General features: G+C 36.4%; 1 protein-coding gene across 2 annotated transcripts in view; it reads right to left on the reverse strand.

Annotated features, from left to right (window-relative positions):
• LOC584518 (protein unc-79 homolog) overlaps nt 1–26,170 on the reverse strand; it is a 62,637-nt gene that overhangs the window by 22,419 nt on the left and 14,048 nt on the right. Inside the window, exons 12-33 of one of the 2 annotated variants that reach the window (XM_030998761.1) lie at nt 25,192–25,282; nt 23,628–23,814; nt 22,675–22,706; nt 21,629–21,732; nt 20,648–20,735; nt 20,025–20,237; nt 19,104–19,412; nt 18,260–18,553; nt 15,737–16,003; nt 14,515–14,778; nt 13,044–13,061; nt 10,731–10,893; nt 10,173–10,297; nt 9,274–9,422; nt 7,987–8,144; nt 7,101–7,282; nt 6,607–6,808; nt 5,893–6,102; nt 5,381–5,470; nt 2,145–2,260; nt 1,328–1,381; nt 671–796 (exon numbers count right to left, since the gene is read on the reverse strand). In XM_030998761.1, coding sequence (XP_030854621.1) covers nt 671–796; nt 1,328–1,381; nt 2,145–2,260; nt 5,381–5,470; nt 5,893–6,102; nt 6,607–6,808; nt 7,101–7,282; nt 7,987–8,144; nt 9,274–9,422; nt 10,173–10,297; nt 10,731–10,893; nt 13,044–13,061; nt 14,515–14,778; nt 15,737–16,003; nt 18,260–18,553; nt 19,104–19,412; nt 20,025–20,237; nt 20,648–20,735; nt 21,629–21,732; nt 22,675–22,706; nt 23,628–23,814; nt 25,192–25,282 — 3,442 coding nt within the window. The remainder of the gene's footprint in view (nt 1–670; nt 797–1,327; nt 1,382–2,144; nt 2,261–5,380; nt 5,471–5,892; nt 6,103–6,606; nt 6,809–7,100; nt 7,283–7,986; nt 8,145–9,273; nt 9,423–10,172; nt 10,298–10,730; nt 10,894–13,043; nt 13,062–14,514; nt 14,779–15,736; nt 16,004–18,259; nt 18,554–19,103; nt 19,413–20,024; nt 20,238–20,647; nt 20,736–21,628; nt 21,733–22,674; nt 22,707–23,627; nt 23,815–25,191; nt 25,283–26,170) is intronic. The other variant, XM_030998762.1, reaches the window with a different exon arrangement.

The raw sequence follows: 26,170 nt of genomic DNA on the forward strand, positions 1-26,170 counted from the left end.
AAATAACATTTCTCTGAGCTAATCCCTTTCAAGATAATCTTTCCATTTTGCCCTAAACAAGTGCATAACTATACTGAAATCAAACTAGCTTTAACAAAGAAGTTTGAAGTTCATATATCTTAAATATTCCTTGCCTTGGGTTGCAAATGTAGCTCAAGAATGTGAGCATAAAACAATATGTTTGGACAATAAAATGGCTACATTAATTTCTGTCAATGAAACAGAAGCAGGTACAATCGTTCTTTCACATGGGAGATATTTCATTCTCATTTTCACACTTGAGTTGCTTTCTTCGCCTCCCTGCTGGTTTGCTTGTTTGCCACATGTGAATTTTGAACAAACCAATATGCACTAATTGACAGAAGGATTGCTTTGTGCAACGCGATGGCTTTGCAAAATTACCAATTTCCAGTCTTGATTATTGCTCCATGACAATCCTTTTAACATCAGTAAAGATTAATCTTCCACTGGAAATAGATTAATGATCTTAAAGCTTTTGGTATATCTATCCCTAGATAAGTATTTGGGTCACAGGAAGATTATTTGTGTGGCATTTAAATATAAACACAAAGCAAATTATATAAAAATTAACTAAATTGCAATTTCACTTGTGACAACTGTTCAAAAAGTTGGTGGCACAGAAGGGGGTTCAGAGACATACGATACCAACCTTGGGTAATCCTGCCATGAATGCATAGAAGACTGCCGACTCTCGCAGTTGATGTGGGGGAAGGTTGAAGGTCTTGCTGACTTGGTTGTAACCTAGCAACACAGTCAGGTGACGCAAAACAGTGCTCTGCAATCAAAATTAAAATTCCAAACGGCATTGAATTTACTCATACTTTCATGCTACTGATATCACTCCAACTATCAACTTGTCACACCACTACCATTACAACAACTACCACCCAACTACAACCATTGATCTTAAGGACAGTAACATCATTTCTCCTGCTTATCTTTACTTCAGAAAAGTAGTCCATATTACTTGTCATATTTATTCAGATTAAAAATAGTAGATGTAAATGATACATTTTTTGGGTTGCTATGAAAGTTGCATACAGTAGCTAAGAGAAATGTAGTGGCACCAAAAGTTGGTCCGAAATACAAAAGGCATAATATTTAGTGATGTATGTTAAAAGTTCCTATTTTACCTATCCTAGTTAACATTAAGCTCCATATCCTAACCATGTGGTACTAGACACGTCTTTTTGCGCACCACTACATTTGCTAAACTACCTAAAAAACAATTCAGAGATGATGTACATTCAAACTGAAGACATTATTTGTAATAATTTGAAGATTGGTTTGTTGCATGTCAACTTACCATAGCTCTTCCCGAGACTTGGTCATCATCCATACTGCTTGGTCCTGTCATGAACTGTAGATAAAATAGACAATTTTCAAAATATTTTCAAATTTCGACATGTTTACCCAGCGACGAGTTATTACAGTCACCTGTTATATATCATTGGAAATATTCATGATGTTTAATACAACACTAATTTTAACATTTTTTTGTTACCGTGGGCAATTTTTAAATTTTTTTGAGGGCGAAAAAGAGGGGTGCGGTCAATACACGAGGGCGGTTTATACAACGTTAATTACGGTAACCACAATTTCTTTGCTAGAGCATCACTTGTTAATTTTCTCTGCATAATGTTAAAGATTATGACTCAATCAAATGTTTGATTGGTATGAAAGCATTAGTGAAACTGAGTGGTACATGTACATAAAAAACCATGTCTAGGGCATAATATAATATAAAGTACTAATCATTACAATACCTGGTTTACCCAGTTAAGGTCTGCAGTCACAGTCAGTCACCCAGGGCCCTGTTTCATCAAGCTTATTATCAATAACAAATGCTAAATTTCTAGGATATATTTGCTCTCAGCCAATCATATTTCACAATTTCAGTAGCTTATAGCAGTCATAGAAACTTGTTATTGATATTGTATATTATGTTAAACAAGTTTTATGAAATAGGGCCCAGATTTGTTTGACTAACATATTAGATCAACATTTATTTTTCATTTGCCTCAGAAGCAGTTTGTTGTGCCACTATAGAGAGATTATAGTATGATATATATATATTTTGTGTATAGATGTATATTTAACTGTCAAGATATGTTTGAACTTACAATCATGAGGAGTGTGATAAGCTTGTGTACAGTCTGTTTATCAGCATTGGTCAAGTCAATGGTGAATGTTGGTATCTCTTCTCTGATCTCTTCCTTGATTCCTTTCAGGTGACCATCTAAACAAAGCAATGGCACAGTTCCTTCTTAATCATCATAATAATAATAATAATAGTAATTCTCAACAAAAAAAACTCATCATTTTCATCCATATTTCTCTCATTTATCCTTTGCTATGAATGAAATCATCACCACTCCTCAAAAGAAGCTCCCTATAATAAATTAAAAAAAATATCTCCTCTACTCTATTTGAAGTTTGATCTCTTATATATATATATATATATATATATATATACAGTACACGCCGAAAATCTCCGCAACACGATTACACGATTTATTTTTAGGATTACACGGTTTACACGATTCACCTGAATCGTGTAACTGTGTAATCGTGTAAATTTACACGATTGAAGAATGTCGCTCTGAATCGTGTAATCGTGTAAATAGTTAAGTGCATTGGTCGGATGATTCGACCAGATGTAACAATCGTGTAACTGTGTAATCGTGTAAATTTACACGATTGAAGAATGTCGCTCTGAATCGTGTAATCGTGTAAATAGTTATTAGGGTTATAAGGGCATTGGTAGAACGATGCGACAAGCTGCAACAATCGTTAAATCGTATCCTGATGACACCAATTGCTTTATACACAACTTACCTTCAGTGTACATCAGTTAATTACTGTACTTTATATTCGTGTATAAACCTCAGCACTTTCCACTAACATGTATCGTATACTAATCCGTGAGACAAGGTAGGAAAACGTCAGAAACAGGAAGACATGATAGATGAAATAGTAAAGGAAAAAAGATAGCTACGAGGAGGAGGGAACATATAAAAGGAAAATGAGGGTTGAAAGGCACGATAAAGATAAACAGAAAAAAAGAGAGAAAAAAGGGAAAACTAAAAAGTTGACCGGAAGAAAAGAAAGAGTGAAATAGAGTGATAAAAAAAAAGAAGGGCGAAACCTAGTAAAATTAACAGAAATGAGAAGGCTATGAAACGGAGAGGAAAAGAGACAAATAAATAAGGTAAGAGGGGAACATAATGAGGGAAAGAGAGGCGAGAAAGATATGGGGGAATGGAAAGATATTGAAAGAAAGAGAGAGAGTGAGAGAGAGAGATAAACAAGCTTTAGTTGAAAGAAAAGGGGCACCGATCAGATTTTAATAGGGGCGTTTATCGGAGTTGATGGGGGCATTTATCAAAAGTGAAGAGGGGCACTTCTTGTACTTAAAGAGGGATACTTACTAGAGATTAAAAGGACACTAATGAGAATGGAAAATGGACACTTATTGTAAAGGAAAATAGGAACTCGTCGAAGGAAAAGGGGTGTGTGTCAAAAGAAAAGGAGCACTTATCAGAGTTGAAAAGGGGAAGGGGCACTTTTACAAATTAATAGGGACACTTGTCAAAGTAAAATAGGTACTTTTCCTACATACAAAGGGGCACTTTGGGGGAACTTGAAAAAGTGGGGGGACACTGTGCCGCTAGCTAAACGTAACTCAAAGACAGTTGGCCATTCACTTATTCTATTCATTCTCGGCTTGCAACTGTTCCCTACACTCTGTAGCCAGTGGCTTACATACTTACGTACATGTAATACCTATTGTTCAGGGGGATCCTATGTTCAAGGGGAACCCCCTGAACAATAGGTATTATGTAAGGATCTCTGCCTGTAGCTAGGGCAACGGCCTTTGTCCCCGGCGAGGGTCAATGGCAGGCCACATTCAGAGTAAGCTTCTTTTGTATGTGACAGGAAGTGTGCCCTTAAGCCTTGACCGTAGCTCTTTATACATATAGCTGAATAATGCAATGTTCTAAAAGGTAATTTACGAAAATGAGGAACGCTAAAAAAGCAATAAGTGATCAAAGTCTAAGGCCCGAATTCACAAAGGAGGTTTGTCGACAAACCTTGGTTTTCGTGCGTCATATGACGCGTTTTTACAAACCAGGTTTGTAAAATGGATAATGATTGAATAAAAAAAAGTATAACGATATTCATAGTAACGAATGAGCTGGTGAACCGTAATTCTAATTGGTAAAGCCTTGTAATGTAAGAGTATCACAACATACTTAATTATGTTAGCCCTCCTTTACATTTTGTAATCATTTTTACTTATTTACAACTTAGGAATAACAAAATTCCCCCCTTCCTTCGTCGTTCATCGCTTTTTTCTCACCGAGGATTAAATCCGAGAGTGCTTTTCGGGAAGTGGACTGATTTTTTTAACTTTCAAACATTCTATAATAAAACTAGAGACAAGACACTGCAATTAAAAATATATACAAGAGAAAGAAAGCGTAATCTTCGCTATCCCCTCGTATCGTCCACGTTGTCCTCGTTCAACCAAGAAGTAACTTCTTGCTTTTACTGAACTAGACGTCCTTAACCTGCTCACCATCACCACTGAAAATAAATTGTAACACAATTCCAGCGAGCAATCGAATCGTGTAAATTTTGAATCGTGTAATCGTGTTGCGGAGATTTTCGGCGGGCAGATTACACGATTACACGATTCGACCTGAATTGAGGAATCGTGTAATTTTACACGATTACACGTTTACACGATTCAAATTTCGCTTCATTGGCAAAAAACGAATCGTGTAAAAATAAATGGTTACACGATTCCCGCGAGCAGTCGAATCGTGTAAATTTTGAATCGTGTAAATCGTGTTGCGGAGATTTTCGGCGTGTACTGTATATACTATCAATGTTAGATTGCATTGAACTGTTTTGCAATACCAAAATATAGGGTAGTCGATATTTCCTGTTTTTGCATAAATAAATATTGTTTGCATGGGTATTGTTCCTCATGCCACAGTTTTTGATAATTGGATAGATATACTTTAGGCTTCACAATTATTATTGCACTGTTTCCAGTGCAAGATTAATTTATACCAGTGTTAAAAGAGTTGTCATTGAGCTCATTAAGACTGGAAATGGGTAATCAATCAGGGCATGTTGTTTTGTGCAACAATATGTAACGGTTTGTTGGGCAATTAATCTTTCCTGTTCTTTCATAATTTGTCAGTTTGTTTCCATGGGTAAGGTTTCAAATATACAAATGTAGCGCAAGACTCTCGAGTGATATTTGTGCTTAGTGTAATCTATGTTTCATTAGTGTCCAATCCTCGGTTATATGAACCAAGTCTTCAGAATGAGAGACATCACTCACCATGGAACAAACTGTTCATCAGCAAACCATCTCCAATTAGAAAGTTATCTCCTCGGCAGTTGGCTGGCCTGCTGTAAGTTGATCGATCAGCTAAGAGAGAAGAAAGTGAAATAGATTGATTTCTATCTTTAAGTGCTTCATTTATGGCAAAGAAAAGACTCGAGACAGATTGGACAAGTGGATGTCCTTCTATACCCGACTTATCTCTTGATGATTACATTGAGAAGGAATGTTGTTCCAAAGTTAAAAGGCAAGTAACGTGTTTGATCCTCTTTTGTGATTCTCTGATTATCAATTCCAAATACCAAGATCTAAATTTAAATCTTTTTTTTAAAACCTACTATTGAAAAAGAAAAAGTGTAATCTGAAATCTTGCTTTTGAATTTGATAAAAGTCTGTGCATGCCAAAAAAGTTTCTGAGGTCAATTTCATTGAGAACATTGTCTTATATGTCACCTCTATCCCTAAACTAACTAGATGCTCAAAACAAAACAAGTAATTTCATTACTCACAAGGTGGGAAGTTAAAGCGAGCAAAGCCGATACCAGTGGGCATGGATTTGCTCCTAGCCTTGCTATCCTGCTTACTGAAGGCAGCAGACAGACGACGTGGCTTCAGGGTTCCAGAGAGCTCAGACTGGGAGCGAGCTAACCGAGCTCGGTGGAGCTTGTTCATGAAGATGTCCGTTCGGTCACCGAGGCCGGCACTGGAACGACTGGTGTCTGGGGATGATACGTGAGAAACGTAGTGTACGATGAAGGTTTTTTGTTTGGTAAATGCATGAATTATTCTGTTTGCTTGTGACAGCTGATCAAAATGAAGATACGTGTATAGCAGAGAGAAGGAGAGAGAAGGAGAGAGATAGACATGTGAAGAGAAATACAAAGAGACATAGAGAGAGATAAAGAAAGAGAGAGAAAGAGAGAGAGAGAAAGAGAGAGAGAGTGAGAGAGAGAGAGAGAGAGAGAGAGAGAGAAAAAAAAAAAAGAATGATGAAATAGAGGACAGAGTATGACAAAAAGGGTGACAGAGATGGACAGAAAAGGGGAAAGGGAAAGAGAGAGGCGAACAGAAAGATGGATATAGAGAGATGGTCATAGAGAAATGGATATAGACAGGGAGGGACAGAGGGAGAGAAAGAGAGAGAGAGAGAAAGAGAGAGAGAGAGAGAGAGAGGGAAGAGGGAGGTGGGAGGGAGGGAGGGAGAGATACTGATAGCATCTTACCCATAGGGAATGGAAACTCCTTGTTTTGTTCCATGTCTACCTGTGCCTCTAGAGCTAGAGTATCTAGACGGTTCATGAAGAACTCCCAAGAGAGCACAGGGGCCTTTGGCATGAAGTGATGTAGAAGACGCAGCTTAGACAGGATTAGCACACGATCTTCCAGGACAGAGTCCCATTGAAACTCAAGACAGCCCACCAACACCTGATGAAGGTTAATCAAAATAAAAAGGGTTAATCAAAAAAGTTAAATATAGAACTATTATGAAGGAAACATTTTTATCACATTATATACTTCTAGGCCTCTGGTTGGTCAAAACTTCAAACTACTGAAATTGAACTAATACTAATGAAATTCACTACTGACTGCTGGGCAGTATAGCAAAAAATATTGATGGAGTGTCCAGGCTTTAGCATGGCTGACATTATTGAGCTCTAGTACTTCACGTAATCAATTCATTATTATAAGATCAATACATTCATAATAATCATCTCACCTTGATGACTTTCATTGGAATGCTCTCTAGCATAAGAATGGCTCTAGCTGAGACAGCAGGACAGATATCTTCTGTGGCTACTACCAATGAACTGAAGGCATGAGCAAGTGAGCCCATGATGACCGAATTGTTTCCCAGTGATTTCTTTTCTACGCATCGCAGCATGACTGTCACTCTCTCAGCTGTCAATAGAAGGAATGGAAGACAAGTTTCATGTAGAATAGTGTCAAAAACATAAAAAAACAAAACACAAGTTACAAAAGCCCGGACCCTAACCATATCCCTGACCCTAATCCCGACCTTGGCCTTAACCCTAATACATGGCGTATTGATGCCCAGTGTGATATTCTGCAGTTAAGATAGATATTTATTTATTGACAGCAACAGCAACGGGTATAAATTATTCACCTCACACAATATGGCGGCTAAAGTATCACTATATAACCAATAAACCTACAACATATATGAGCGCTTATTAGTATCAAACTAAAACAATTAATACTTCAGTCATAATGCCAAATCAACTCCCCACTGACTCTAAACCAACCCATTCTTGGCCATTTAATAATAATAGTAATAGTAATAATAATAATAATAATAATAATAATAATTGATCGTGAGCCTAGCAGCCACTGAGCAGCGCCAGATCGACGTTGCTCTTTCCCTTATTGTTGAACGCCAAACAAGGTAGCAACAACTCCCATCTTTTAACGTCTTTTGGTATGACGCGGCCGGGGTTCGAACCCACGACCTCCCGGTTGTGAGGCGGACGCTCTACTGACTGAGCCAACACTCCGGCCAACATTTGTAGTCATGTACTTTATTTGTTCAGCCTTGGGTCAGTCTCATCAGTGTGACTGGGATATATAGTCTATGATTTTCTTACCTGCTCTGAATCTAGTCTGCCAGCTTTCACTCTCTACCTCGTTATCCACCAAGCTCCACATGACATCTGCTCCACAGGGAAGGGCAAAGCAATGCAGTATGAGAGGCACCAGGAGCTCAACAACATGAGATAACTCTCCTTCCAAAAGGTTCCAGAAACTATAATAACAATAATATTATTATGATTATCATTATGATCATTATCATTATCATCATTTTTATTATTATTTATTGGGCATAATAAAAAAACACATTATGTTTGAAGAGAGTCACTTTGATGCCAGGAAAAAATATTAACAAAATATAAAAGATAGTAGAAGATCGAAAGAGACATACTTTATTGCCTATTGAAAGTGAAAGGAATAGAGATATATGTACATGTAGGCAAGAGTTCCTAAATGTGTACGGTACTCACTATAGTCAAGAATTAAAACAAAGTGGGACAAGTCAGTCCATTGATCTAGGCCTCAGGAAATGTCTTCCAATTCAAAGGAATCATACAGTGCATTTTTATGTTTTTATATCACAATTTTTATTACAAAATAGATATCTAGGGGTGATAATATTAGTATGGAGGCAAAGTAGGAATCCTTTCTACAAGATAGGAATGGTTCACAGCTACTGAAAAGAACCACATGGTTCGACTATCTGCCATACCCTAATGTCCTTTGGCAAAATATAAATCTAAATTTGAAACTCTCCAAACATATCAAGTAAATGGGTAACTAGATGTCTTCCCTTGAATGCTTTTAGGGTCTGAGGTCAGCTAGACTACAGTTAAGGTAATACCAGTACCTTGTAGGTACCTTCAGTATCCCCTGGGGTGGATATGTGCACAATATCAATGCTGCTATCAGCATGAACCCATCGCCTACAGGAATTGGGTGATCCCTGTACAAAGACTATGGATATTTAAAGAACTCGGGTGTAAGAGGTTAAAGGGATTGTTTAACAATGTTAAATCTGAGATACGCAGCCCTACGTGTTAACACCGCCTGTGATATGGTGTAATATTGAAGCCCTAAAATAAATTATGTTTCAAAATGATCAAGAAGTGCCTCAAAAATGTAAAACTCTTTGAGTGACCTGTTTTACCATACTCGTTTTCCCCAATAGACAAAATTTGTAATTCCAATCATAAATATCTTGATAATCAGACAGGCGATCGGCTTGTAAAAGTCATGGGGTTCCTGACTGTCCTAAAGGTTTATAATTATCATTGCAGCATGAGCTAAATCCAGAATTTTGTTTCAGAATCTGAGACAAAGTTAGCGGATCCCTTTAATACCTTGGTATGAGCAAGTTCTCCTGTGCATAGACTAGGAATCCGACTTGATCCTTGGCCGCTTGTCTCAAGCATTCTGCATTCAAACACAGTACCTTGACACAGTTCAGGAGGTTCAACAGCACATTAGGGTCGGGATGCTTGGATACTTCCTGCAATTTAATAAGAAATTCAGGCCCATTTATGATCAAATTCAGAAGCATAAAGCAGCTTGACTTGAGCATTCTGCATTCAAACAGAATATGTTGACAATGTTCAGTAGATTTAGAAGCACGTTAGGGTGTTTGGATACCTCCTGTATATCAAATATAAATTTATTCCAATTCGTGACCAACATCAGAAACATAAAGAACAATATCTCTTCATGCAAAAGGTATATTTATTCCAGGTTGAAGACAAAGTTTTGAGATCATTCAACAATTGTTACTAGAGAGTGTATCACCAGAATTTGAAGTGGATGGCAGACATCAGAACATTAAAGCAATGGTCGCTAAAATAATCTTGTATCTAATGGATATGGAATGGTATTACATAAAAGTAAAGCAAATATACTAATATACAATACTCTGATTTGTGTGTGTTGTCTGAACTCATATCAACCCTCCATGAGTGTTTAGTTGTCTTTGAAATCATGTTCCAAATCATTGATTTTAATTGATGTTTTTGTTGACATTTCATGTACTTGCATGAAGCTTCATTCAGATATGACAGGTAAAACAGCAGTGGTTTAGATTTGTTACAATGATATAAGAATAATATGGCACACATTTCTGTATCTTCTAACACAGAGGTCAGTGATTATACATAGGGCCTTTGCTGCATGCAGTTGCCATTCACTGACATGATTTAAAAAAACTGCTGCAGTGTACTGCTCACATCTGAACAAGTGTTAACTTGAATACCTGGAGCAACATGAAGAGAAGCTGAAGTGATCTTGGTAGCTCTTCTAGTTTGATGGTGAAATCTCCATGTCCCGTATGCCAGGTTGCCTTGTCATGATCTTTCTTACCCGGCTTGCCTTTATCTCCTGAAAACAAAAGAAAAGTCACATTATTAAAAAAATATATATCTTTGACTTACTTAAAATCAGAAACTTTTGAGTACATGTTTGCTAAATGCGTTCTGATTTGTGAAATTTTCACACCACAATATTCATTGATTCACAACAGAAATGAGACTGAAATTTTGAGGTCCAAGAAAAGTTCTTGCTGTGAAAAAGCTCTTAAGGTAATACTGGTGATTCTGCCCAGATGGGAACCTGTTCTCTATGACTGATGGTGGTTGCATTGTAGAATGCCACTTTCTGAAGAAGAAAAAAAAAGAAAGAAAAAAAAAGAGGAACATGAAAAAGAAAAAGAAGAAAAAGAAGAAATGAAAGATGACGATGAAGAAGAAGATGAAGGAGAAGAAGGAGGAGGAGGAGAAGAAGAAGAACAAGAAAACGGCAGCTATTGTTGTACCTTTCTGTGGTTTGAGCCCTCCTCCTGGTTTCTTGGCTGCTCTCTCTTTCTCTGCTTTCAGGTTGGTGACTGCTGAGAAGGCCTGAACTGTTTCAGCCGTCAGGACCTCAGTCCGGACCTCTGTAGCAGCCAGCAGACCCTGGGCTGTAGAATCGGTCTTATTCTAATGAGGAAAAGGTATGCAAGCAATAGGATAGCAGTCATAAATTAGGCTTGAGTTATGTTTGAGAATCATTTGAAAACAATATCTAGACTTGTTAGGATGCCATTCAGAAATAAGGCTTGAGAAATACGAAGGCTTATCATTCATATCAGAAATCTTCAGAAACACACGTGTTCAACTAGAACATGTTTACACTAGAATTGATGGTGCTGTTTTATCTAAATAGTCAAAACTGAAATGGATTGCATTCAAACAAGATTTCATTATTGATCAGCTCAGAGCCAGGAGGGTGCTAACTCTACCTTAAAGTCTATGAGTAAACAACCTTCTGGCTCCAAACAGATCAAATATTGTTTGGATTATATCGGATATTGACAGTATTGTAATTTACACTATCATATAGAGCTCTATTCAAAGTAAAGGTTTCTGCAGACAGTTTAGATGTAATACTTGCTTACATAGATCGGATGATTATTACAGTGTACTTGATAATTTTCTACAAAACACATGTTATATATAAAGTGTATTAATGAGTGAAGCAACATTATAAATTGATATAACTTAGGTGTGTGAATCACGAGTACAGTGTACAGTGGACTGGTCATGTCATATTAGTCAGCAATGGAATGTTAGTATGTGTAAGATCAAGATCTCTACTGTGTATTATCTGTAAATTAAATTATGATTCCAAACCGAATGAAATATTTATCTTCTTTTCAGTTATTTTATTCAGCTACCAGTACACAAGAACTGAATTCTTTACTATCTTAATGAAATTGAATACCAAACAATTTCATCAAGGTTTTGACCATTGATACATGTGGGCCACCAGATTTACTATAATATACCCCACAAAAAATAAGATTCTGTACAATAAGTTTCTGCCATTAATTCCTCAATTTCATGATTAACAAAATTGACTTGAATTTTGAGGAGACAGGCTTTCATTTGCCTAAAATATATGATAAAATATAACAATTTAAGTGGTTACAAATTGTCCACTGCTACAAGAGGGTAAATAAGGTTCTGCCCCTCCCTAAGCAACACATTTGGTTTCATCTGGATATATACATGATCACAAAGGTACCACACGAAAGGTACATGAATTTAGTTTGATACATTAATTAGGCCTATACATCATGGCACGAATGCGAAGTACTTGGTTTTTTAGCTGACATAAATCATAATAATATAGTTGTTGTGTTTACTGCCATCTACTGAGGATTAAAGGAATTTGCAGGACATAATTAGACATGTTACTCACATAAACAATAAGAACAACAAAATGACAACACAAACAAAGAACAAATATCACCATTCTCACTTGTGGGAGATATCAAAGGTTCAACGGAGGAAAGATTTGAACAAAACCATCACAAAATACCCAAAGAGGAATACTGCACTTATCTCTGCTCTTAGGGCTACAAACATCTTCATACAATTACATGTATGGCTAGTTGGATGTTTTGTTTAGTTATGACAATGATGGGGGTAAAAGACTCTCAATCAAATAAAGGAATTTCATGGGTCTTCTATTAAACTTCATCTTGGAAAAATTCATCTCAAACATAAAGAGAATACATGTTTAATTGAAGCTCAGCAAATTCAATATGACTCTCCTACATCATACATAAATTGAACAAACCAGTAACTTTAAAGATTTCTGTGCTAGAATAATTTCAATGATATTATGCAATTATGTTTTACAAGTAAAATATGTTACAATTTGTGGCAAAAGGGTTTAATTCATTGAAAATTCAATACAGATTTTCATATTTTTGGCTTTGAAAAATTTGGGTTGTTTCCTCCATTATAAAGATAACTAAATCTTCCTGTAAATCTATGGAGTAATAGGGTACATTTAAGACAACCAGTATTTCATCTTCCAAAGCAAGAGCACAATCGTACACACAGGTAACATTTTCAAACAAACATCGAGACAAAGATTACAGTCATCTAGAATTCATCCTTCTTTCTCTCTGTGGTCAGCAGCCATCTATGGTGCAAAATAGTGGTCTGAATACTAAGACTACATGAAGTGCTGGGAGGTGCTAGTTGTGAAAGCAAAGGTCAAAGGTCAATATTTCCTTGTAAAGAGAGATGGAAAGAGAGAGAGAGAGAGAGAGCAATATAGTATGACAAATATTTACCTCAGGGACAGTGAGTCCCTGCGATTCCAACCCACAGAAGAAAAAACAAAAATATGGAAAGAATCATGGAAAGGTGAAAGAAAAATGAGCATGAAAAACTGAAATTGAGAAAAAACAGTGCAAGATGAAATTTGTGAGACAGAAACTGATCAAAGTGAGATAAATGACAAATCATCCAAAGATTTTAGAATACTGTGATGCTACAGTCTGTTGAAGGATATTAAAGACAGTGTGTCCCTTTTGTTTGAGAACATCTGGAGTTGCCTCTAATACTCAATTTGCTTTTGAGATGAGATTTCTAATCAGACCATAACAAAATACAATGTATGTCATGAGGTTTCAGACCCTCTTTTACCGCATGGGTGTTATCTTGTTCACAGTCAAGACCAAAATATCTACATGAACCTTACTTTCAGCATTATTTGAAAACAAAACAGTTTAATTTAATGCTATTCTAAGAAAGATATACTATTGATAGTCCGACAGAAAACCTATGAAATTAATGGATTTTCATGCTTCATTTAAAAACTAGATCACTGTGATTCAGTCAAAGATTTTAGTGAATTTGATGCAGTACGCAAAAGGAACACAGGGCCTTTAAAGTAAGATACAAACTGTAGAGGACATAACATATTATCTAAAAGACATTCAAAAGGAACAATAGTAAAAGTGTTTCATGTCAAATTACTTCTTTCTTTGGCTAGGAAATCATGTGAATTGATTTTTTGAGAAATCTAAGGAAAATTAAAGCTAAGTTTTTGAAACTGCACAAATTGACACTAAATTGTCAAACTCCAAGAAATTTCTGTTTTACAAAATATATTAAAACTACTGATAGTAATTACTAGGGATGGATTTGATGCCAATTTCCTCTGTTACTGTACCAAAGGCTAGTCAATTATGGCCCTAGTAAATAGACATATTTCAAAATTATAGCTGTAACAAAACAGTGTGTGTGAGACAATTACAGACAATGATGAATGAATGTATTCTAGGTCAAAAGAAAGTTCACAAATTATCCAAAACAAAGAATAAAGACATACACAAGATAGTCAATGACTTAACATTAAAAGTTTCAATAAATGAAAATTCCTTTGTCTTTCAACACCAACATTTTTTAAATAATATATACTGTATGTGCGCTCTGCCATCAATTGACATCCAGAAAATTTCAATGCAGAAAATACCAAAATCAAGATACTGCTCTGTTCATTTTGATGTTAGTAAAATTTGATTTTATATTTTTCAACCAGAAGGTCAATTTTGCATGAGCTAGAGACACCCTACTGATTCTGTGTGTGCTAAATTAGCTCAATGTTCTCTTGGTTCTAAGGAAACAATACGAGACTAAACAAAGAGAACAAGACTAGGTGAAAAAAAGACTCTAAGCCTTAGATTGATAAAACGTATTCGTTTGAAAAGAGTTTTTATTCCTCAATCATTCACAACTTTTAATCTATTCAATCCTCACCTTAGTAATTCTCTTGTGTTTGCTCATCCCTCGATCCATGATACCCTTGTTCTTCTTGCTCTTAACATCGTTGGTCTTACAGATGGTGAGGGCCTCCTCCAGACTCTTCTCAAACTGGTACTCAGAAACATCCGGCATGTCACAGACTTTGGTCTCCCCACCGGGAGCGATGCGCTCCAAGAGCTTGAGGGAGAGCTGAAACCACAGAGCCCAGAGCTCACAGAGACTACATGACATCATCTTAACACCATTCGTTCCCATTGCCTGGTTGGGAGGAGAGACAGATAAATAAATAAGTACTACTTCACTGATTCACTGAAATCATTTTGGGACAAATACAAACATGTACCTAATACTTAAAACTAGTAAATACATTAGGAATGATTTGAAATACATATATGTGAAATCTTTCGGAAGGAATAAAACCATATACATTATGATAGGTAAATTGTAATTTAACATCAATTCAAAATAACTACAACGTTATACTATTGGTTTCTTGTGTAAATATAATGGTGGTTAGCTTGAAAAGCATTATGTACTACTGTACATGGAAGACATTTATACTCACTCTTAGATCCTAACAGTACCGATGCTGTCACATCATCAAAATCTATTTTTGGAATTTCTTAATGTTTTTCTTCATTTTCCGAAAGAGCATCAAAAATAATTTCCAAATATCAAAAACCAATTGAATATGTTAAGTATGGGCTGAGATATGACCATCTGAAAAAAAAAGATTGCCTATGGGAACTCAGTGTTATGGGAAAAAATAGATTTTCTGATGACGTCACACTTCAACACTCACTCCAAGTGATTCACTTATTGAGACAATCACACATATCAAAACTTGTCTAATATTTTCCAGTACTTTATCCATTGAGTGCAGCATTTCCATTCCTCTTTTTGTATACCCATGTACCCCTTTATTTACATGCGAAAATCAAGTGCAGTAGCAAAATGCCCTAGCTTATCACATTATATGGTCTCTTGCTTTATTCCTTTGTAAGAAACTTGTATTTTAACTAAAAACATATTTTGTCAAACTTACATGTTATTCATTGTATTTATTTGTATGATGTTTCTTTGTATTGATATTGAAAAGTGGAAATAAAACAAAAACAAAACAATATGAAAACAGGCCTTTAGCATGTAGGTTTAGGGCTTACAGTGAAATAAATATTACAAAAACAAAGAAATTTTTTTGTTTTTTTGTTCTTACTTCATAATTAGCTGTACACTTATGACCGATGGACTTCTTTCTGTACTTCCCAGCATTATTGGTGTTATCGGACGAATCCTGTTTGGCTTCTGCCGCCTTCTCAGGATTTTGTTTCTCGTCTTTCTTATCCTTTCCCTCTGCTGAGTTGGTTTCAAACATGTTCTCTGTCACCCATGGGGTTTGAAGCATGGTGGTTAGAAGGGCCACAAAGTCCTTGGATTGGCTGTGCTCTAAGCCTTGATGGAATGGCAGATACTGAAGATCGCTCTGTCAAGGTCAGATTCAAAGTTCACATTAACAAAGTAGAAGGTCACATAGAAAGCTCATACTAGAAAATATCACAAGAAAGGCAATATGAACTCATGATACAAGTGTACGTTATACAAATACTTGTGTATGATTTTTTTTCAACACCGTAATTCTAAAGACTATAACCATATAAAGAAGACTAAATTGTGCATGTAACTACAAATATTTACAAAGCATGCAGAATATTTGCCTTGAGTGTTTTTTTCCCGAGAAATACAGAGTGATGGAGTATGGAAAAAGAAAAAGAAATCTCTTTATACCATATAATTTATCATGCATCATGGTATATTTTGTGTGTCAGTAGAATTGTGTGCGCTCAGTAACTGTGGCAGGTAGAATTGTGTGCGCTCAGTAACTGTGGCAGGTAGAATTGTGTGCGCTCAGTAACTGTGGCATGGTGTAAAACATGCCCAAAGTTGCCTTGTGCATCATTTGTATATTTTGTAAGTCTCCTTTTTGGGGTTATCACTTCACCAAATTCAAAGACTAAATATCAGCCAAAATTCAGTAGGGCGACGATATCCCGTCTTACGAAATTGATATCGGCTTATACCAGTCCAGTCTTGCATCCAGTTCAGCTTATGAATGTTTTAATGGAATAGCTCCCTCTTATTGACATGAATTACTCACTGCATACAGACCAACAAGAGATCTCTAATAGTGAAAAAGGAATTTGTTTATTAATTATTCCTCCTATTCTGACAGAAACATGGTAAACATTCATTGCCCATGCTCAGTAACCTATTTTCTCTTTGTTTGTTTTCTTTCTTCCCAAGCGCATAGGGCAATGTGTTATGCTCTATACAAGAATGCTTTATTATTATTATTATTAAGTTCAGGCAGTTTATTTACATGTACTTCAGTGTATAGCTTGCTTGATTGCTAGGTGCCATGTCAGTGACTAACAGTGAATTTAGGCTGTCTTTACTCCAATCTTTAATTATCTAAAAAAAAACATTAATGGCTTACCAATAGAATGCAGCATGAACAGGTAGGTTAAGTTTTTTTTAAATACATACTAGGTGTACATTATTATTCTTTTAGGTGTTTGGCCCCCTTTCACATTTGACCCCTACGACCAAAAAGTGCAATGTACATGCAACAAACATCAATCATGCAAGACCTTCATGCATACCACTAAGAAGACGAGACAAAACACATGTGGGAGAGGAGTGTTGGTTTCTGGTAGGCACAGTGATGAACTGGCTAAAAACAGCAAACATGCACTGAAATAGAAAAAGAAAGATGACATGTTTTTATAGTGTAAATCAAATTTGCACACATACAAAATGTATGGATATTATGATTGATCTCATTATAGTAAGAAACCTTGATAAATCATGATGAATGGAATTACATGTATCAAAAGAAATAACAATACATTAATATTGTTACACTATCCACGATGTAGCATCCTATCAAAATCTTCATCATTTTCACAATGTCATTCTCTGTCATTCCCTGCCATCATCATCATCACCAACACCACCCTTATCATCAACATCAACACGATGATGATGATGATGATAATCATAATCATCATCATCAACACCCTTATCATCAACATCAACATTATGATCATCATCATAATCATCATCATCATTATCACTACAACCATCACTATGATCATCATCATCTCCATAGTTGTCATCTACCTCTTCCTCCGCTTCATAATCGCTATCAACTTTCATCATCACCATAACCTCTAATACCACTCCTTTCCTTACCATTACCAGTATGCCTTCACGTAATAGGCAGTAAGCTCCTTTTGCAGACTTATGCAAACTCAATTAAAGTTGACAATTGTTACAATATATCCTTCAGTGTGTAAAATTATACAGTCATAGGTTCTGAAATTTCTTTGTAAAAAATTAAAAGCTAGTGTTGTTTTATAATGCGGCAGAGGGAGCTATTCTCAAATTAACACATAAAAAGGTCAATTTTTTTTGGAACTACGGACGATTATTCTTCAAGTTTAGAAAATATACAGCTGGAATAAAACTTTCAAAATTTACATGTTGAAAGTCAGTTCCCATTTTTAAAAATAATTTTGTAAGAGGTTCCTAATAATAGACCTTTTCAATATGTCAATGGATTCATGGAACTTAAGGTTTTTATGTCTGTAAAAGCCACGAACCATCACCATTACAAGTACCGTCAGAATTGCCATCACCCTGGTCACAAGAATAAATGAGCCATTGCATGTAATCTCACCTGCATGATAAGAAGATCGAGCATGAGCACAAAGCACCGAAGAACCTCCTCCTCAGTCTGTTCCATCTTAGCCTTCTCATCTTTATCTGGACTCAGAGGAGAAGGGTCAATCGTCACGTGTGGGGGCTCTGCTGGTAGAGTGCCCCCTACCCCATTGGTGGGTAGCTCTAGGGGTAGGGTCTTAGGGGTGCTCAGGACACTTGGCTTCAGTGGCTCTACTTTCTTAGGAGTTTCAGTAGGTTTGGGTATCTCTGTAGGTTTGAGTGCATCAGGTGGTTTGAATGGCTCTGTTATCTGTAGAAAGGACAATAAAACGATTATTCTATAACCTTCAAATAAAAGAAACATATGCACTTTGAAAAATAATGAAATGACACTCACTGGCATAGAAGCCGATACATGTAGTTCAAGTTTGATCTTATTTGTCCATAATGTAATTTTCAAAATGCCCAATTTTCATTATTTTAAGAGTTGGACGCTGATATTAACCCCTCCTTTCCCACCAAGGTTTTAGACAATAGTCATTAAAGAACTATCGATAGTAAATTTTTGGTATACAATGCTTAATTTCAATGATAAATTGGGTATTAAATAACTTTCATGGCAATTAACCTCTGATGTCAGTATATGTAAAGGTTTCAGGATGGGAAATATAGGCCTTTCAACTCTAAACAAACATTTGCCACTGACAGCAAGGAAGATAATAAACCATGAACCAGAAAATGCTCAGTCTCTGTTAAAGCCATTGGCAATGGGATCGACAAAACTGGTACTAGAAAATGCAATGAAACACTGGAATTGGAAGGAATGTCTATATTATAAAAAGTGCAAGAAAGATATTTACTTTCATGACTCCATTTCCTTTATTCAAAGAAATAGGAGATGCTGGCATCAGCGTATCTGAGAAGAACTTGATGACCTGGGTTGGGCGCCCTACTTCCTCTTTCTCCTTTGCCTTGCCACTGTCCTTGGATGAACGTAGGTCCATGTTGGCTCCAACTACTACCGTAGCAGCACTGTCCGGTGAGAGGGTTTGCTTGTTAGTAAACATGGCTACCTTGGCGCGTTGGATGTCCATGATGGAGGAAAGGCCCTCGTTGAAGATAGATAGGAGTAGCTTGATGGGAATGACAATGTCCATTTCAGACAGGACCTGGGCATGGATTCAAGTTATTTCATATAGAATTCCATTACTTATGAAATAATTTGTTATATATCAAAGAGTAGCAATAGAAGTGTGACTGCTCCGGGTTTGCGAAAAAAATCTTTGACGAGGTCTGGTTACTGTTAGGGCACTGGCTTGTTGAAGTCATTGAGCATTGCGAGAAGCTCTTTGACGAGGTCTGGTTATTGTTAGGGCACTGGCTTGTTGAAGTCATTGAGCATTGCGAGAAGCTCTTTGACGAGGCCTGGTTATTGTTAGGGCACTGGCTTGTTGAAGTCATTGAGCATTGCGAGAAGCTCTTTGACGGGGCATGGTTATTGTTAGGGCACTGGCTTGTTGAAGTCATTGAGCATTGCGAGAAGCCCTTTGACGAGGCCTGGTTATTGTTAGGGCACTGGCTTGTTGAAGTCATTGAGCATTGCGAGAAGCTCTTTGACGAGGCATGGTTATTGTTAGGGCACTGGCTTGTTGAAGTCATTGAGCATTGCGAAAAGCTCTTTGACGAGGCATGGTTATTAGGGCACTGACTTGTTGAAGTCATCGAGCATTGCAAGAAGCGCCCTATACATTTTAATGACTGGCTAACATTAAAATACACACCTGTAGCCACAGCAAAGCCTTTTCCTGTTCCTTGGCCTGTGTGGACTTGAACTTGATAGCAATGAAATGAAACATCTTATCAGAAGAGAAGGGTAGCGGACACATGTCTATGTCAAAGAGACTGCATAGGATGTCCTGAAGCTGTGCTAGGTCTTCTTCTTGGATCTCTTGTGAGATTGACTCCATCCAGGCCGGCATGATGTGGTCCCAAACCTGCACATTTAGAAAGAAATCAAATCAAACATTTTATCTGATATGAAACGTAAGGGACACATTACAATGTTAATGCAGAGCTTGCAGCTAGAGGATGTCCTAGAGCTCAAGGCATGATGTACATGGTCCAATACCTGCAGACTGAAATACAATAATCAAATTACACATGATCAAATTATCTGCAGTCCCATTCATGAAATAAACTCACTCATTTCAACAGATAACACAACTTTGATATGTATTATTTTCACAATTCAAGACTAAATCTCAAATCTGCTGGGTTATGCCTATCAAACATGTGATCATAACTCATGCTGACTTAAAATTTCCAGACTTTGACTTCTGCATCTATCAATATTATCACATCATATAGGAGCAAGAAAACAAATACAATTCAACTTATAACTCACCTCAAATGAAATTGTGTTGTAAGGTGTAAGAGCAAACACATTCTTTAGCCCATCATGGAGTTCTGTAATGCGACTACATAATGTGTCCCTAGAAATAAAAAGAAAGTATCAGAAAATCTGGCTTGGTCATCTTTGAGACATACTGATGAGTAGCTACAAGGTACCTGTTTTCATCCTCTTGGCTATGGAAACCAGATGGTTCCTTTATCAAACCTAGGGAAATGGAGGGGGGGGGGGGAGCAGTAGTCAAGAGATAGAACTCAAGGTGCTAGAAAGGACTGCACAAATTTCTTTTCTTTTCAGTATTCATCTTTAATCTTTGTCTTCAAGAGATTTCACTCTAAATTTGAGCCAATATTTCATTTTCACTCGGAGCGGTCGATTTTGGATATGAGCAATATCTCTTTGATTTAATGCCTCCTACAATACCAGGGACTTGTTTCATAAAACTGGTTATGAATAGCAAGTGACAAGCTTCTATAACAAAATTGCTCTCAGCCAATCAAATGCCATGTTTTCAGTAGCTTATATCAATCATTGTATTATGTTATTATCATATATATCATATCATATATCTTTGTTTTTATTTTTATTTTAAATGTTAGCTTTTTAATGGAATTTTGTTGTTCCATTTTCATTCATATGACACATTATATATCATATATGTTTATGTTTGTAATTCCTTGTTTGTGTATTAGCTTTCTCTGTTCACTTTGTTTTATATATGTCATCTTTTAGTTCTTTTCCTATGTATTTATATTCAATTTGGTGTCTATATGATCTACTTCATGTTTGTAACATGGACTTGCTGAAAAGCAGTCTTTTTAGGCTGATGTGAGTTTTACCATGATTAAATAAATTCAATTGAATTAAATTCAATTCATTGATTACAAGCTTTAAGAAACAGAGACAGAACCATGATGCTTGGTAAGAGATCGGCAAGGGAACCGATGATGCGATGATAGGAAAACCCTTTCTTACCAGTGGCCTCCTACTTTAGCATAGTCTGCTGGGGTTGGCATGAGGCAGGAGACAAACACACTGAAATTAGTGTTGAGAAGCTTCAGAAGCCAGTTGGTTACATACTGTCAAGATGGAGAAAAGGAAGGAAGGAAGCAAGCCATAAGCCTTATTAACAAATGATGCGGTAATCTACCTTAAAGGGATTGGGTAATCTTTGCCTGAGATTCTAAACAAAAAGCCTGGATTTAGCTCATGCTGCAATCATAATTATAAACCTTTAGGTGAGTCAGGGATCCCATGACTTTTACAACCAGATCGCCTTTCTGATTATCAAGATATTTATGATCGGAAATCAAAATGTCAAAAACGATTTTTATAGCACTACAGTCTATTGGGGAAAATGTGTATGGTAAAACTGGTCACTCATAGATTGTTTACTTTTTTGAGGCTATTCATGATCATTTTGAAGCGCAATTTTTTTAGGGCTCAATATTACACTATATCACAGACACTGAAACCACGTAGGGTGATGCATCTCAGATTTAACAATTGTTAAAAGATGCCTTTAATAGAAGAACCCTGCAGCATGATAAAATGACACACATGTACAATATGCTTAATATGACGGTCTGTGTACCAAGGTAGTACATGTATTTATAATGCTCAGTCAAGTGACAATGACTAGAGGCTTGGCTGTGTGAAGCTTCTTTTTCGTCCTCTTGCCATTTACTAATTTATGTAAAATTAATGAATTTATTATGCTGCATGTTTAAAGGCATTTGACCATACTATGTGTGAACAAGATTTTACAGGAACTATCATTCTAAAGAATGAGAATGATCAATCAGTGTCAGACATCACTGAGCATATGATCTACAATAAAACAAAAATATTTTAAATTTTCTATTCATACAGAAATTATCAAGCACATCTTGATGTCATTACAAAAATACAACAACAATATTTTTAATTTTCTAGAGTATGTGAAGTGGAAATATTTAACAATCTACATTTCACTTATGCATGTATTCAAAATCAAATACATTTTAAACTGATTAACTCACCTCTCTCTTTAAGCCTTCCAACATAATACTCCCTGTAAAGAGGAATATAAAAAGGAAAAAGGATTAAACATCAACATGTGAGCTATGAACAATCACCAATTTCTTAGCTTATCACAATCTCTCTTTCATCATATTGAAAAGCAAAACTCTAAATGTAATTCCTCACGTGATACTCCACAACTCCACAAGCACTTTGTTAAGCTAAAATATAATGTCAAACTCTATAACTGTCTTGGGTAATTTAAAATAAACAGACGAGAGCCTGAATATGTATCGTTTAAAGTTCAATCATTATTTGACATTTTTACACTTCTTTTCCAAATCAAATGCAATAAACAGTATTGAAGGTGCTGTGAATGCTTTGACAGATGTGAACGAAAAATACACTTTTACCATCCAGTGAACTTAACAGCAAGATGAATGATGCAAACTCCAGCACCAAATACTCTGTGTTCAACATCCCCTACTAACTGAGCCGCAATCCTGAAGGAAAAACGATACATAAAACCCTATTCTCGCTACCGCAACTACGGTTTTCGGTCACGGAGGGCAGCATCAGCCATGGGTTTATTTGGAAAAGGCACTTCCGGTTCCTCAACAAATACGAGAAATGGAAAGTCCAATAGAAATTATAGTTTGGGAAACAATAAACTATAAGTAACAGATTATGATAGTGCCTACATAGATCTCACCAAATCATCAGGAGAGTTCATGAAACCTGAACAATAGTTTAGTCAAATAAGGAATTAGTTGACACTGCTTTACATTCTCTATGGAAGCTGAAAGAAAACTTGTTCTTGGGAGAAAGGTCTCCATCTACTGTCGAACATTGTATCGGCGGAAGAGTCAATTAATAGTCTAACCCTAAACAAATAACTCTGATGAAATAAAGCCTGAAGTCATTGTTGCCTGAGCATTATATCAGAGTACTATGACAGCATCACCAAACTAACCTTGCGTGAGGGTAGCAGTAAAGCCATACCATTGGAACAGCATACTGAGTAGTCTACCAACGATCTCACATGGGGTTCTATCATTGGGTGTACACTTCTCTATGAGCAGCCACAGACCGTAGCGACTCAAGAGACGAGAGTCTTCCTCGTTAGATTCCAGCTCAGCCATATCATTCTCACGGGGAGCCTGCGATCGAACGATAAGACAGTGTGCTGAATTTGAGTGAGGAGATATCTTCAGATTATTATGGTCTAAATAATGTGGCAAAATATCAGAGAGACAATAAGAACATAGTTAGAATACGAGTCTCAGCCACTTGCTGATGGCTTCATTTAAACCTTTTCATTGGCATTTATATCAAGTCAAACATTTGCACAAGTATTATTTTGTGGTCAATACAGGATTATTGGCAAACTCAGTCTCAATTTTGTGGTTAGTTTGAAATGTTCCTAGTATAGTGCCGAGTTGCCAAGACCCTTTTAAAATGGCCCAGCTCCTGAAGATAAGCAGCACAAATGTATGTGTTGTGCTAAAGGCCCATGAAGCGTACAACAGTAATATGGGACAATCAAACGCATACTATATCTCATCCTTTTTCTACATGTATTCCAGAAGACTGATTAAGGAACCAATAAATTGTTAACTACTGAATTCTCTAATTTCCATAGGCCTATAATACAGGGACCACCCATTTCCAGTAGGAAATGCATTAATATTTATTGTAATTGTTATACTTCAGTTATTGGTCAAATGAGACCTGCTGTTAAGAGTGGAGTATAACTCAATTCAATTCAATTCAATTCAAAAGAATTTTTTTCCGTTAAAAAGCGAACAAACATATAGATGTGATAGAGTACAGACAGTTTAAAATATACAAATCATGAACATTATGTTAAATTAATTTAAACAACTGTGAAAATGAGTAGAAGGAAAAGGGAGCACCTGTAGGAAGCTTATGTTAGCTTGTTGATTCAGGCGTCCAAATGAATAAAATAATTACACAGATATAATAACATAATAATGAGTATTGCGCATGGATTTGTTCTACCCCTCCCTCCCTCCCCACCCTCCCCCTTCTTTCTCTCTTATGGTAATTTACAAATTATATTTTATTTTGAAATAGGTATTAAACTATAACAAATTAAAAGGATAATAGATATATTTTAAGATTTTTCTTGAATGAGTTTAAGTAAACAGTATTGTGTGAGAGAGGATGGAAGAGAATTCCATACTGTGGGCCCTGTATACCTTACCGATTGTTGCATGTACTGCTTATCAATATTCCAGATGTTTAACTTAAGACTATTTCGAGTATTATATTTATGAATTTTAGAGTTAGTTAGTTTGGAACATAGTGGCAAGAGATGATGGTGCATTACCTTTAATACATTTGAATACAAACACAACATTTTGATATTTATTAAGGCTATAAATATTGAGGGTATTTAACTGTCTAAATAAAGGTTTAGAATGGGCCAAATAATGAGAGTTTGTACAATATCGTAGACAACGCTTCTGAAGTAAAAATAAGGGTTTCAACTTAGAAGGACTTGGACTGCTGACCTGTGAGAATTCATCCGCAGACTCGGGTTCATCGTCCTCAGCAGCAGCCATCAGAGGGTCTTTCTCTGTTACATGGGCCTCCTTCAGAAGACTGTACGAGTGAAATAGAAAATGATTGTCATCATCCATTTTGATCAATCCTAAAATGTGAGCTGAAGGGATTTAATAAGATATTACAAATACAATTTTAATGGTGCCATAGTGAAATAGGCCTCCATGACTCTCAATGATGAAGTAAGTTTTTGTGTTATAGGGCTTTTACTTTTAAAATTAACTTGTTCTTATGCAATGGCAATGTTACTGTGCTAGTGGCACTACTGACTTTGAAACTTGGGATTCAAAATATTCTAACTACTTGAATACCTGTATGCATATGAATATTCAAATAGTAAATTTGGTCTAATAATCATTGTCGACACCATCACTACCCCTAAAAGCATCATTATCACAAAGAATTATCACCAACATCATCATAATCACTACTGTCACCAAAAATGTCACCATCATGACTAACAGCATAAATATAATTATTATCATCACCATCGCAACCACAACCACCACCACCATCATAATCATCATCATCTTCATCATCATCACCACCACACCACCACCACCACCACCACCACCACCACCACCACCACCACCATCATCATCATCATCATCATCATCATCATCATCATCATCATCATCATCATCATCATCATCATCATCATCACCACCACCACCATCATCACTTCATCATCATCATCATCATCATCATCATCATCATCATCATCATCACCACCACCACCACCATTATCACTTCATCATCATCATCATCATCATCATCATCATCATCATCATCATCATCATCATCATCATCATCATCATCATCATCATCATCATCATCATCATCATCATCATCATCATCATCATCATCATCATCATCATCATCATCACCACCACCACCACCACCACCACCACCACCACCACCACCACC

Source organism: Strongylocentrotus purpuratus, unplaced genomic scaffold (genome assembly GCF_000002235.5).
Source record: "Strongylocentrotus purpuratus isolate Spur 01 unplaced genomic scaffold, Spur_5.0 spur5_scaffold_5, whole genome shotgun sequence".
NCBI classification, from domain to species: domain Eukaryota; kingdom Metazoa; phylum Echinodermata; class Echinoidea; order Camarodonta; family Strongylocentrotidae; genus Strongylocentrotus; species Strongylocentrotus purpuratus.